Genomic DNA, 13,676 nt, shown 5'->3' with positions numbered 1-13,676 from the left:
CAAACTAAGTCCAAAATGCACTTTTTGCTACAAAATGAGTTAGAGACCAGATGCAAGTGCTAGAAACATTTAATAGACCTATACAAATTATCCAAACACTCAAACCTCTCATGTTTATATTTTTTACTCAAAGTTGCACTTTTGGCCAACAATTTAACTCATTTGGACTTAGTTCCATTAATTTGCCTTCAAGTGAACTTGTGCTCATACTCATCTCAAACTATTTAGTTCATTGTGGTGTGTTGGTCACTTAATCGCTAAAACAGGTAGAACTGGCTATCGAGCACATTTCCCTTTCACCTATACAAAGCATGGAGAAAGCATGTAAGAGATACAAATTGAAAGACAACATAATGACATTGGTTTCAAGAATGCAACATGTAGAAACACAATTGGACTTGATACCAATTTGTGTATCATTTTAATTAAAGCATGATGCTTATCTTCGAGGACTCCATTTTTCTTTGTAATGAGACTAATACACACATGACAAGCATGAAAAGAGTGTTAGTCTCAAATATACCAACTTGTAGAGTGACCTCATCCTAAAATCCTGTATACAAATTTGAAATACATGTAGGAGAAATGCACTTAGACTTTTAATGGTCAAAATATCACTTGAATGATAATGTCACATGAATATGAACATTATTTGTCTGTGATATTAGGGAAAGATGTCTACAATTTGGACTTATCACATATAAGATAAATCAAATGCAAACTAATTTTATACTGATTAAAGGTGAGCTATGTTCGATGCTCCTAAACAATTTTAATCCATGTAGGTTTGGTCCAAGGGTACGAGTGAAACTGAGCAATCAAATCATATGATTTACCTAATGTATGCATGACAATAATTTAAATGTACATATGTAGAACTAGACATAAAAAAGAACTAGATACCACTTGTGATTGTGAGAATTTAAATCTAGTTACCTAACATGGGTATGGGAATTTGGGTTCATAGTTTTCACTAACCTTCTTGGCAATGACGTGATCCAAATGATTCATCCTATGACATGCTTCCCAACATTACCAAGTTTCTAAATTCTCTAAAGTCCATCGGTGTTATCATTTCCCCTTTGGGATCCAAGCTTTCTTGGTGCTCTTCATGGTTGAAATAATCGTCTTTTGTATCCAAAATCATTTGATCCCTTTTGTGTTCGCTTGCTTATTTAATTATCTTGATGGCCGCCACCTTGTCGTTTTTCTTCTTCTTCAAAAGATAAGGTGTGGTGGTCTTGCCGAACTTCGAAAAGGTTGAGACATCGAGGTGTATCTCTTATGTATTGACAGGTTATATGGACGACATCTATTGTCTTTTGTGGGGTTATTGTGTAGCCCTCTATAAAGTTTATTTTGTCGATGTTATAAGATTTGTGCTTCTATATACATACTAAAGTTTGAACAAATACTCGTGGAAGATCGAGATCCAAGTGATATGCTTGTCAATGATCAATGTAAGGTTCATATTTACATCTTTGTATAAAATGTCTTTGTACAAAACAAATGCATTCCTTGCTACTAACCAAATGTATTATCCTTGGGTAAGTCTTCTGAAATACAATTGAGTACTCGTCCTGTGATTGTTTAAGTTTTAAAGGTACTTGAATATCCTAGATCCACCCGCTACATATACTTATGGTTTCTAGGATACTAGATTTGTTTGCTAGAGAACAACAACACAAAGGGAGTAAACAATTATTTTGATAGATAGATAGATAGATATTATGTTTGTAATAGATAGATTGATAGATATTAAAATTTGTTTTAGTTAATTAATAAGTTTATACAATATTTGATGTATGTATTTTATATATTCATCTTCATCTATATCTATATAAATATATCTAAAAATTAAGAATTAAAACGACTAATATTTTAGGACAGAGAAAATATTATGTTTGTAATCGTAAGTTACGGTTGAAATTTGGACTTGCAAGCAAATTGAATGAGATGGCAGCAAGCCCGTTCCAGCGAGGGCGAGCGGCGTGAACCACGATTTGCACGCGGCTGGACCGCTGGTTGGCAGGTCTCTGTTCCTGTGGCGGGACGGACGACTCTGCTGCTTCTCGTTGACAAATCACAAGGAAAACAAGGGGGGAAGAAAAACAAGCCAGAAAAGTCTCCTCTTCCTTGCTCCGTTCATCCGCCCCTCACCGTCGCCCAATCTCACATGGCTCGGCGTCTCCACGGCCAATCCGACCTCAACGACGGCGCGCGCCTCCGTTTCTCCACCTCCAACTCCAGCTCCAGCTCTTCCTCCCGGTTCCTCCTCGCCGCCCCCTCCGACGACGCCTCCCTCTGTCGGATCCACCGCTGACCGCGCGCCGCTACGCCTGCGCCTGATCACCGGCTGGTTCTTGGCCTCTTCGCTTCCTGGACCGCCCAGACGTCTCCATGGGCAAGAGTGCGCATCGCCCCGTCCAATTCCTGATTGGTTGATTGTTTACTGTTTGGTTGCTGATTTTGGTGTCATTTGTCTTAGGTAAGAGGAACAAGGGCGGTCGAGGTGGTGGTGGTGCCGATGACAAGCTTGACGGTGGTGGCGATGCCGATAGCGTGACCTCCATGTCCAGTGGGCTGTCTGACCTTCAGTTCGCGCAGGCCACAGAGCATATTAGCTCGCAGGAATTCGTTCTTGACAAGTACGTCGACGCTCTCTATGAGAAGAGGTGGGTGCCTGGGTGGTCCTATTCGTAGTCTAGCACCTTGCTGGTTGCTATGGCTGTCTGTTAGTCAGGTTTGTGCCAGTAGTTGATTGTTTGGATGTGCAGACTGTTAATGTTCATGCTTGCTTGGTTAGCAACTTATTCATGTTGTTGCTGAAACGTCAAACAATGCACAACAACTTACTTCGGAAGTGACCGCTTCATATATATTGACAACACAACTGATAGCCGCTACAGTACATTTTCTCCTGGCACTAACTCCACACATTGCCTAGTTTTTCAGTCGACGATCCTAGCAATGTGTGTTAGGGGGTAGAAAACATCCTTTACTCCCTTTGTTCTCGTGCCAAGTTTTCTCTTGTCTTGCGCGAAATTCGGTAGTGTGGCAAGGTTTGGAGTCATTTGAGTATTACATTTCTACATGCTGGAATAGGCCTCATGCAACTATCTGTACCTTACCTTTATGCTTTCACAATTACAGAACTGGCTTTTGTTTTTTTATAGGTGTTATGAATTGTCAGGATAAGTGACCACATATGACTTATGAGACATCTAGGAGTATCTCACATTTGGTGTAAATTTTAAGTTAATGTATTTTCTTGTTCACTAAAGTTGATCTTCGATGCTGGTTCAAGAATAGCGGAAGTTGCATCTTTACTTGCCTTTAAATCTGATCCCTTATGCTGGTTGACAAATGGTGGAAATGCATATATGTTCTCTTCTATTTAGTTATATGTTATGTTTAGAATATTTAAAGTTTTAACAGGTAAACATGCTACATATCCTTTCCCTTGTAATAGCCAACTATATTTTTCTTTGTAGCAAATGGAACGGCTTCATGTCTCATTTACTCCATCTGTCAAATAGTTGTCACATTTACTCAACTTGTTGGCTGCAATCTGCTGTTTATCTTGATATATCCTTGAAAGTTGATAGTACAGAACCAAAGCATATTAAGGCATACTGCTATTCTTTGTCATTCATGTTTCAAACACACTTGATATGCATATCTCTACATTTTGTTTAAATGCTCACAGATGTTGGACTTGATCGAGTCCTTGCCATATTTGTTTAAGATTGATGAACTAATATCCATTGACCATGACATCAATGTTCCCTAGAGTAAATGCATCAAAAGTCGGAAGGAATGGACTTTCAGTAGTTCTATTTGATGCTTATAGTATACTGAAGGTTTCGTTTGTTCTCATCTCTCTGATGTTTTTTCTTTCATTCTCAACAACCTACATTCACTTTATCACTTAACAAGGCACTTTTTCTTGAGAATAATAAAATGTACTCCTTTCACTATCATCACAAAGTGTTGCTTGTGGGCTTTCTTTTTGTAATATCCGCCTGATGTTGATCAGAATTTACCAATTGGTGATTTGAATGACCAAATAACATTACTAAACACTTTGTTACTGTAACATACATGGCTGATGCAGGGGATCCACAAGAGAGGAAGCATTGGGCTCTCTTACCGATGCTTTTGAAAGTTTTGTGCTTCTTGGTTTAGTGGAAAACAAGTAAGTTATTATGATTCTTTAATGGTGTCTTAAAATTGTATATAACTAGACCAGTCAAAAGATGGATATATTATGTCGTGCACACCCGTGGGTGTGTAAGTTGTAACCTCATCAATGCAGTTATCTCTGTTTTTTTTTTTAAAAAAATAGTGGGCTTACATATATGCATGAGTGGACAAAATCATAGTTTGCTTGGGAAAGGGGATCCTTATTTAAGTTAACTTTAACTGATGTATTCTTTTCCTCTTTAAAGATATGTCACACTATTGAGCCAGTTCATCAATTCAATTAAAAGGGGATCTGTAAAAGAGGTGTGTCTGGCTTGTCGCTGCATTGGTTAGTATTCTTCTCCATAATCATTTTCTTTTTTTTTCTCGAATACGCAGGAGAGCTGCGTATCATTATATTAAGTAGAAAAGGATGGGGTGAGGTGTTAAAGAACCTCATACAACTCTACACACCACCCAACAAAAGAAAATGAGCAGGAGCACCAGTACACTAAGCATACTAGAGACCAACTCCTCAAATAGTATGCCGAGGTAAAAGGATATCAGATAATCCGCGAGCCCCAGCCCTACACCAAAGATGAGACTCAGCCATGACCCAATTTATGACCTTGCTAGCCCTAGGCTGCTCTCCGTTGAAGACACATTGATTGCGATGAATCCAAATGGCCCAAGCTCCTAAAATGATAAGGGAGTTCAGCCCCTTGCGCAACTTCTTATCGGAGTGGCTAATAAGGGTCATGCTTACATTCTCCCACCAATCATCAAAGGAAGAAGAATCGAGACTGGGAGAGAGGTGCTGCAAACCGACTGTTTTCAGGATATTAAACCAGACTTCCCTTGAGAAGACACAGGAAACTAGCAGATGATTCATAGTTTCTTCCTCCTGGTCACATAACAGACAACTTTGAGGATGAGGCAGGCCTCTCCTTGCCAGCCGGTCAGCGGTCCAGCAGCGGCCGTGCGCCACCAGCCACATGAAGAATTTACATTTTCCAGGAGCCCAACTCTTCCAAATCCTCCTCCATGACCTAAAGGTTGTTGAGCCAATAAAGAAACCATCATAAGCCGACTTGGCGGTATAATTTCCTGAACTAGAGAGCAGCCATAAGTGCTTATCTTCCTGTTCCGGGTGCAAAATCCAGCTGGCAGCGAGGTCCCAGACTTGAAAAAATTCAGTCAACACATTAACAGTAATAGCCCCTCTAATGTCCTGAACCCAGCTTCCAGTAGTGAGGGCATCCTGAACACTCCTTTTCCTAGCCCTTGAAGATACCAACCTGACAAGATGAGGTGCCAACTGTTGTAGGCTTTGGCCATTTAACCATTTATCTGTCCAAAACAGAGTATTCCTGCCATTGCCCACTTCAGAAGAAACTGCTGCAGAAAAGAAGGCCAGAACTGAAGGGTGCACATGAAAATTGAAGGCTGCCCAGGGCCGGTCAGGTTCAGTTTTTTTTAACCAGAGCCAACGCAATCTGAGGGCCCAACACATATGCTGCAGGTGGGAGATGCCCAAGCCTCCAAGCTCTTTAGGTCTAGTCACTTTGTTCCAGGCCACCAAACAGTGGCCACCCATAGCTTCTTTTCTTCCTCGCCAAAGGAAATTTCTCCGAATTTTGTCTATGGCCTTTAAAGCCCAAGAAGGAAGGTCCAATGCCATAGCTAAATAAACCATCATCGAAGATAGAACTGACTGAACAAGAATCAGCCTTCCAGCCCTAGATAGGAGGTCGGCTTTCCAACTAGGCAGGCGATCTGCAATCTTATCAATGAATGGCTGAATGTGATGTTTACCAAGTCGCTTCAACGAAAGAGGCACCCCCAAGTAATTGCAAGGAAAATTGGCAACAGGACATGGAAGAAGATTATGGATGGTAGAAACATTTTCCGCCGAACAGTGAATGGGAAATACACTGCTTTTTTCCATACTTGTTTTAAGCCCTGATGCCTCACCAAGGATCTTTAGGATATCCATGGTGACCTCGAGATCCAGAGCCACAGGTTGCAGGAAGATCACCACATCATCGGCGAAAAGAGAAGTGCGGCAGAGCTCTGAGTGGGCAGATAAAGATTTCAGCAGACCGTCTTCAGCTGCCTTCTTTAACAAGTAGTATAAAATATCCATAACCAGAATAAACAGCATGGGAGACAGAGGGTCCCCCTGCCGAAGCCCCCTTCTGTGGTGAATTTTCTGACCTGGTTCGCCATTAAGAATCACTTGAGTTGATGCAGAAGCAAGCAGATTACTCACAATATCACACCAAATTTGACCGAAACCCAAATGCTTCATCACTTCTAACAGGAAAGACCACGAGACCGAATCAAAGGCTTTTGTGATATCCAACTTAAGAAGGATCCGAGGAAGTCTTTTCTGATGGAATAGATTAGCTGTCTGTTGAACTAGCATGAAGTTGTCAAGGATGGATCTACCTTTAATAAAGGCACTTTGAGTATGCGACACCAATTTATCCAGATGACCAGCCAGCCTGTTAGCCAAAAGCTTGGTGACGAGCTTAGCAAAAGAATGAACCAAGCTGATGGGCCGGAAATCCTTAACGAGCGAGGCGTCTTCCTTTTTGGGCAGAAGAATAATATAGGCTGAATTGAGCAAGTCAAAATTCAGCAGCCTCCTATTCCAGACTGCCATAGCAGCAGCCAAAATATCTCCCTTAATAATCTGCCAACAGGATTTATAAAATTTCCCTGTAAACCCATCCGGGCCAGGAGCTTTACTGGACGGCAGGGATAAGATGGTTTTCCAGATTTCCTCCTCAGTAAAGGGGCTGTCCAGCGATGAAAGGTCATGAGTGGGGATGTGCAGGTGTTCCAGATTTATAGAATGCTCTCTGTCAGTTGAACGACCCAGCAGATTGAAGTAGAAATCATTAAGCAACTCCTCCTTATCCTCGTGTCTGGACAAAATAAGACCATCCGAGGATAAAAGATTACCAATAAAATTCTTGCCTTTGCGATACTTAGCGTGCAGGTGGAAGAAAGCAGTATTAGCATCCCCCTCAGCCATCCAGGTGATCCTAGAGCGGCTCCGAGCCATAGAGCGCTGCAAGGAGGAAAGGGCCACGGTGTGACCATCAAGCTGGTCCAGCAACCACTTTTCGACCACCGATAAAGGCCTACTATCCTGGGCAATCTGGAATTTATGCATAATTTCACGCGCCATCCCAAGCTGAGCCATAATATTCCCTTCCCTTTTATGAGACCATCTCTGAAGGTGTCTGACAGTGGCTCCAAACCTTCTAGAAAGGGTAACAAAAGGGTCAAAGGAGGGAGAAACCGAGTTCCAAGCGATCTCTACTGCCTCAAGAAAACCAGGAAGCTTAGTCCAGTGGGGTTCAAAGTGGAACCGGCGACGACCAGGTTTCAAGTCATGGAGGCCCAACAGCAAAGGGCAGTGATCAGAACCATCAGTGCTCGCACTCTGAAGAAGACAGTTGGGAAAAAGTTGCTCCCAATCTGGAGAACAAAACATTCTGTCAAGTTTAACAAGCGTGGGTGCATCTTGACGGTTAGACCAGGTGAATTTCCTCTCGTGAAGAGCTAATTCTTTAATGCCGAGATCATTGATGAGCCTTCTGAAACTGTGCATAAGCTGCCTATTAAAGTTGCCAGTGCTCTTTTCTTCATCTCTGTATATAAGGTTGAAATCCCCCATGATAATCCACGGACCAAGGCAGACAGAACTTAAGCCTCTTAGCTCCTGCATAAACTGATGTTTATTGCTATCTCCCTGAGGACCATACACACAAGTTAACCACCAAGGTTGCTAATCCCTGGTGCTGAACTGCACCGACACACTATGAAGATCCACCCTTGAAGAGCTGGCTGGTCCAATCTCATTGGTCCAGGCCACCAAAATTCCACCACTGGACCCTACCGAAGGAAGGACCAATCTGTGCACAAAATTACTTCCCAGAGATGACAAGACAGTCTGAACGGAAATCTCAGGCATTTTAGTTTCTTGAATACAAACCACATTGGCTCTGAAGGAATTAATCAAGTTGCGAACCACATCCTGCCGAGCCTTAGAATTCAAGCCTCTCACATTCCAGCAAACAATTTTTGAAGGATTCATAATAAAAACCCCAGACAATAACGACCAAACATATAACAGATCAGCACTCTCCCACCTCAGGGGCAGACCAGCCAAAAAGGGCTGCAAGCGCCTGAATATGGGAAGGGGAGAGAGGCTTGTCAAACAATTTGCTGTAACGATCCAGAGCCTCTGGATTGATGCCTTCGTTCTCGTCAATCACGTGAAGGACCCTCATCACCTTCTTCCTGAATCTTGTCTGACCATCGCTGGAAGTGGCAAGGTTCTCGACACCAATTCCGGCAATACGCCGGCTGCGACGAGGAGGAACAACAGTGGAGTTCGCAGCCCCAGGTCTACCAGTCTGAGGAGCAGGCAAGATATGCACTGTAGACTTGGTAACCCTGCATCTGAAGGAAGATCTGAGCTGATCTGATATGGGCGAATCCGAAGGCGAAATGGAGACATCCACCGAAACGTTTTCAGAGCTCTGAACTAACTGAGAGTCGACCAACGAAACTTGGGGATGCTGCTGTAAAACCCGGCATCTTCTGGAATAAACCTTCGGGGGCATACACCACAGGGTTCTGGAAGGAACCAACCCCAGGTTACTTGAATGGAGATCCGAGGGTGTCGCGTTCTGGAGATCCTCCTGGTCCAAGTGCGTCGTAATCTGGTTGACCACAGGAGGGGATGCTGTTTCCGACAGAAGATCTCCGGGGATATGGGTGGAGGCAGAGCCGCCCAGACACCGATCACCAGGCACCACAGCAAGTTGGAGAGAATAATTATCCCCAGCGGATGGAAGGACAGGACCCGAGGAGGCGGGAGAGGAAGCGTCCAGAGCAATTAAGGCCTTGGAAGACACAGGCGCTGCCAACTCAGAGACCGAAAAGGTTGGGGGAGCTGACGCATCAACTGGTCCGACAGGCCTCAGAAACGAAGCATCATCCGCCTCCCGGGAGGAGATTGCAGGCACAGGCGCCGCCAGCCCATCGACCGGAGAAACCGGGAAGGCTAGGGCATCGATTGGCCCGCCAAAATCCGAATTTGAGTTGTCGCGTGGCCCCAGGCGCGAGAGAACCGAAGCGCGAACCGAAGACGACTGATGCTGGAAGCCGCAACGACGCGTCTGCTTGGAACCAGAGTCGCGACCCCCGCCATTGTCGCGGCTTGAATGGACCCGCGGCCCCAGGCACGAGAGAACCGAAGCACGAACCGAAGACGACTGGGGCCGGCAGCTGAAACGACGCTTCTGCCTAGAACCAGAGTCGCGATCCCGGCCATCGTCGCGGCCGCCCGGAAACGACGGAGAAGGTGGGGTAGGGGGCACCATCGATGACCGGTCAGAGTGAGACACCATGATCGAAACATGGTAGATCACCGTGCGCGGGGACGAAGGCACATCCCCCTCCAGCACCGACGACTCCTCCACATGCAGGTCAATAATCGACGGAAGACCCCCTGGATCAGCACACCAGACCCGTAACTTGAACACGGACAGGTCCCCACCATCCTTAGTGTCATCATGCAAATCGAGGATTATACAGTGTTCATCCAGAAGCTGCTCCGCCGTACGGATCTCCCAGAGATGAATCGGGAGACCAAGAAGCTCGACGTCCAGCAGTCGCGGCAAAGCGCTACCACCAGAGGCCATGAAATGACGAGACCATCTTCTGATGTGCAGGAGGGGAGGTGCGTAGAGGGACTGACCACCATTGAACACCCGATCAGCCAGCTCGACGTTGGGAAGGAGGGCAACAAAGGTGCTCGGCGCAACACGACGAAGATCGAGCGCATCCGCCTCAAGATCATATCTCGAGATGAGCGCATCAGAGACTTCCGCGGCGTAGCCAGAGACCTCCCGACCCACAACAGAGACGAGCAGGGCACGCCGGAGATCGTCTTCAGCTTGAGTGATCCTCTGGGTGCGCCTAAAGAAGCGCGAAGGCCGGGAAGCGACACCGGGAAGGACGCGATCAACCTCCAGGGCCGCCTGGGGCGTCCCACCAGAGGCCTCAGCACGGTCCCCACCACCGAGCCCACCGCTCGCCCTCCGCCTCCTGTGCCCCCGTCGAGTTCGACGGTGACCGCCGCCGCCGGAGCTCAGACCACCGCCTCCACCGGAGCCCGCAACGGCGTCACCATCCTGACCACCCTCCACGCAAACCGGGGCCATGGTGGAAGACGAAGAGTGAGAGACAGGACGCCACACCAGGGAACGTCGTGGTAATCCTGAGATCGTCCGCCGGCGCGGGCACACGCTAGCATGGTGCCCAGACAGCCTGCAGAGGAAACATCTCACCAGACGGCGACAGACAGCCGCACGGTGGGAAGGCGAGAAACAGTTGAAACATTTGCCACGCAAGTCGGCAGGGATAGGCCTGGGGGGAGGCTTCGGAGGACGAGAACGGCGCCAGCGAGCATGACGATTCACGACCGTAACCCAACCATCAGCAGGAACGTCATCAAGGGGGGGCTGGACGGGAGGGATGGAGGAGGAGATCAACACATCCCTATATGAAGGTTGCCTCCCAGCAGGGCCGCCACCATCATCACTCCAGCGCTGGGCCTTGGAACGTCCAGCAGGAAAGGAGTCCGGAGAGGAGAGGAGCCCCGGCGCAGGGGAGGGAGGTGTTGTGGCCGCCGGGCCTGGGGTAGGCGCCGACATGAGGCTCTGGGGGGTTCGAGCGCCGGGGGGAGGGGGAGGGGAAGGGAGAGGGGGGGGGGGGGAGGCGGGAGACACATTCCTACGCTGAAGGGCTGCAGCAGAATATGTGATATGCTCATATTGATCATTTTCCCTTCATTTTGTACCTGCAAGGCTTACTGGCAATTACACTAGGTGCTGGAAGTAGTTCGCACGAAATAATGGATGAGTCACATCCACATCTTTTGAGAGTTCTCCAAACTTGGCCTGACGCACAAAAGATGATCTCTGTATGTTGCAATTTTCACTTTTTTTTGTGGTTCTGGTTCTAAGCTTCTAGCAAATTTATCATCTAGTTAAGTTAAACCGAATGATTGTAGGCACTTGATTGCTTAGCAGTTGTCACATTTGTTGGTGCAACTGATCTTGCTGAAACTCAGCTGTCTCTGAAAGCCATCTGGGATGTGATCCATCCAAAATCAGGATCAAATGTAAGGCCGACTGACCTCCATTTTTTTGGTTGTATAGCAATAAGCAGAAAGTATGACATCCAGTTTATTCTAAACTTTATTATTTTGGGTGTGTTTACAGGTCGGCGTAGTCAGAAAACCGAAGCCTCCTTTGTTAGCAGCTGCCGTATCTGCATGGGCATTTCTTTTAACAACTATTGGTTCATCTAGAAGAAATACTGATTCTTGGAAAGAGTTAGTGAAAGATTTCTCAATCACTGTTCTCTGTTATATGTCAATTTGCTCATGAAACTATATGCCCTTCTGCATGTAGGCCAATTACATTTCTCTGTAGCCTTCTAGAAGCAGAGGACCGTGCTGTGCGGATTGCTGCTGGTGAAGCATTAGCTCTGTGTTTTGAGCTAAGAATGTTTGATGTTTCCTCTAGTGACGAAGCTGATGTTGACAGTTACACTGGAGAGGCTGGTGGTTCTAAGCATCAACTTTTCTTGAATATGCAAGCATTGAAGGCCAAACTATCTGGTCTAGTCTATAGTCTATCTATGGAGGCGGGGGGCAGGGGTGCTGACAAGAAAAATCTTAATGATCAGAGAGACCTGTTCCAACGAATCTCAGATTTTATTAAGGTGTAGGTTTATTTAATTCTCTTTCCTTGAATTCTTCTATCTCAGAAAGACCAGAACTGATTTTTTTTTTCTCCAGAGTGGTGAGTGCCCTGAAGAATCACTTAGGATTTCAGGCAAGAATGGCATTTTAAGAGTTACATCATGGCGTGAATCAATACAGGTGTCCGTTTCTTGAATTGATTTTCATTTCCTCAAAATGCTGTGCTCCGAATTTGAAGTTTTTCTGAGATTTGTTGTTCATTTCTTAGTTGAACTATATGAGGCGGTTTCTTGGGCGGGGATTCCTGAAGCATTCACAGGTTATCATAAGCAGAACTTGATATTTCTGTGGAATACTGTATTTTGGTATAATAGTGTTAAAGCTTCTCTTTGTCTGTGCAGGACAACGATTTGCTGCATGAGGTCTTTGACATCAAAATTGATCGTACTGAAAACATGTCAGCCACCGAAAAGGTAACCTTTTCATAGCTATTGGATTGTATTGGGCACATTATATTGTATCATTTCTAAGTTGGTTGGGGAAAAAAAACAGTCACCAGTAAGATAGGCATCAAGACATGGGCATAGCGACAGTTCTCTAAAGAATCTGTTTGCATGCGTTCAGAAAATGTTCAGATCTGGAGAAGAGAAAGGAAGAGCTCTGAAGTTGAATAAAGAGCGTCGTCTAGCTCAGGTGAGCATATGCGTGTTCTATCATAGTTTATGGCGGTGAAATCAGATTACATTGATTGACTCCCAGTTGTATCGTTCTGCACGCCGCCGCGCGCAGGAGAGGAAGCAGCAGAATATCTTGAACGAGCAATATGGATAGAACCTACCCGGAAGACTGGAGTTTTGTACAGTGGAACTGTTACCAGATGGTGAGTGCTGTGTGTGTATGTGACGGTATTGATGCATTTGAGGTGTATTGCTCCGGTGGCGGTACTACAGCGACATGTTTGAAATTGCTCCGAAATACTATTGAGTTTTGTAGAAAGTGCCATGTTCCCTGCACTCCCTAGTGTTTCCTCTGCATGCGCAAAGGAGATCTTGAGTTCAGTTAATCACAATTGTACAGTTCCATAGGGTAGAGATATGAGGTGATTGTGAATAACACAGAGGTCGTCTAGCCTAAGGGCAATAATTGGCGAACTCTTCCTCTAGCCGCAATAATTGGTCTGCAAGAGATTTCGAAATGCGTTCGCTCTCTTTCGTCCTGAACTTTTTATCTTGTCCATTCTCCCTCCGTTTCTTTGGAAACAACAATATTGATTAAATTAGATGAACTGTGCATGGATTTCGAATCACGACCCTAACCCCAACGAGATGGCGGTTGCAATGATGCCCGGCCGGCGTCTGCGGGCTCGGCAATAATAATGCCTCGTGTGCTGAGGATAGGACGTACTTAACGCTCGTGTGCTTCTTCTTGGTCATTGTCGTACGGCACAGGAATCGTATGCTTCCATTCCATCGATCTAGGTGCATCTGCATGCCCCCACGCTGGCAGCTCAGCTGGTGTCAACTGAATAACCTAGCTAGCTAAGGGCAACTTGAAGAGATCAGGTATATGATTTTATAAAGATAAATTTAGTTAATATTTGAAGGAAAGTGTCTCCAATAGACTAAGAGCGTCTCGAAGAGACTATGTATTTTTACTCCCTATTTGACCATTTATTTACCTTTTTATAAAGATTAAA

The 13,676-nt window shown here is 45.4% G+C and overlaps 1 protein-coding gene across 3 annotated transcripts; it reads left to right on the top strand.

Annotated features, from left to right (window-relative positions):
* The first annotated feature begins 1,932 nt into the window (after positions 1–1,932).
* On the top strand, positions 1,933–13,198 carry LOC100281290 (interferon-related developmental regulator 2). 3 transcript variants are annotated; one of them, XR_002268367.3, is made up of 13 exons: positions 1,933–2,410; positions 2,489–2,675; positions 4,118–4,198; positions 4,452–4,534; positions 11,079–11,194; positions 11,285–11,395; positions 11,496–11,608; positions 11,688–12,000; positions 12,077–12,160; positions 12,249–12,299; positions 12,382–12,453; positions 12,533–12,673; positions 12,770–13,175. XR_002268367.3 is itself a non-coding variant. In XM_008676185.3 (13 exons), the coding sequence occupies exons 1-13, from the start codon at positions 2,401–2,403 to the stop codon at positions 12,809–12,811; spliced, it is 1,311 nt and encodes a 436-aa protein (XP_008674407.1). In that variant the 5' UTR covers positions 1,933–2,400; the 3' UTR covers positions 12,812–13,175. The 3 variants fall into 3 exon arrangements, 2 of the variants coding, with proteins under 2 accessions (XP_008674407.1, NP_001147680.1); XM_008676185.3 differs by having other exon boundaries at positions 11,100–11,194; positions 12,605–12,673; NM_001154208.1 differs by having other exon boundaries at positions 2,080–2,410; positions 12,605–12,673; positions 12,770–13,198.
* The last annotated feature ends 478 nt before the right edge of the window (positions 13,199–13,676 follow it).

The sequence above is a fragment of the Zea mays genome, chromosome 1, assembly GCF_902167145.1.
Source record: "Zea mays cultivar B73 chromosome 1, Zm-B73-REFERENCE-NAM-5.0, whole genome shotgun sequence".
NCBI classification, from domain to species: Eukaryota; Viridiplantae; Streptophyta; class Magnoliopsida; order Poales; family Poaceae; genus Zea; species Zea mays.
The sequence above is the reverse complement of the archived record's forward strand: the minus strand, read 5'-3'. Positions and strand labels throughout refer to the sequence as shown.

What these genes read in the sequence shown, in the direction of transcription:
- LOC100281290 (NM_001154208.1), top strand. An exon ending in ATCCAAAATCAGGATCAAAT is followed by an intron (nt 11,396 to 11,495) that starts GTAAGGCCGACT and finishes GTGTGTTTACAG; the next exon opens with GTCGGCGTAGTCAGAAAACC. An exon ending in AATACTGATTCTTGGAAAGA is followed by an intron (nt 11,609 to 11,687) that starts GTTAGTGAAAGA and finishes TTCTGCATGTAG; the next exon opens with GCCAATTACATTTCTCTGTA.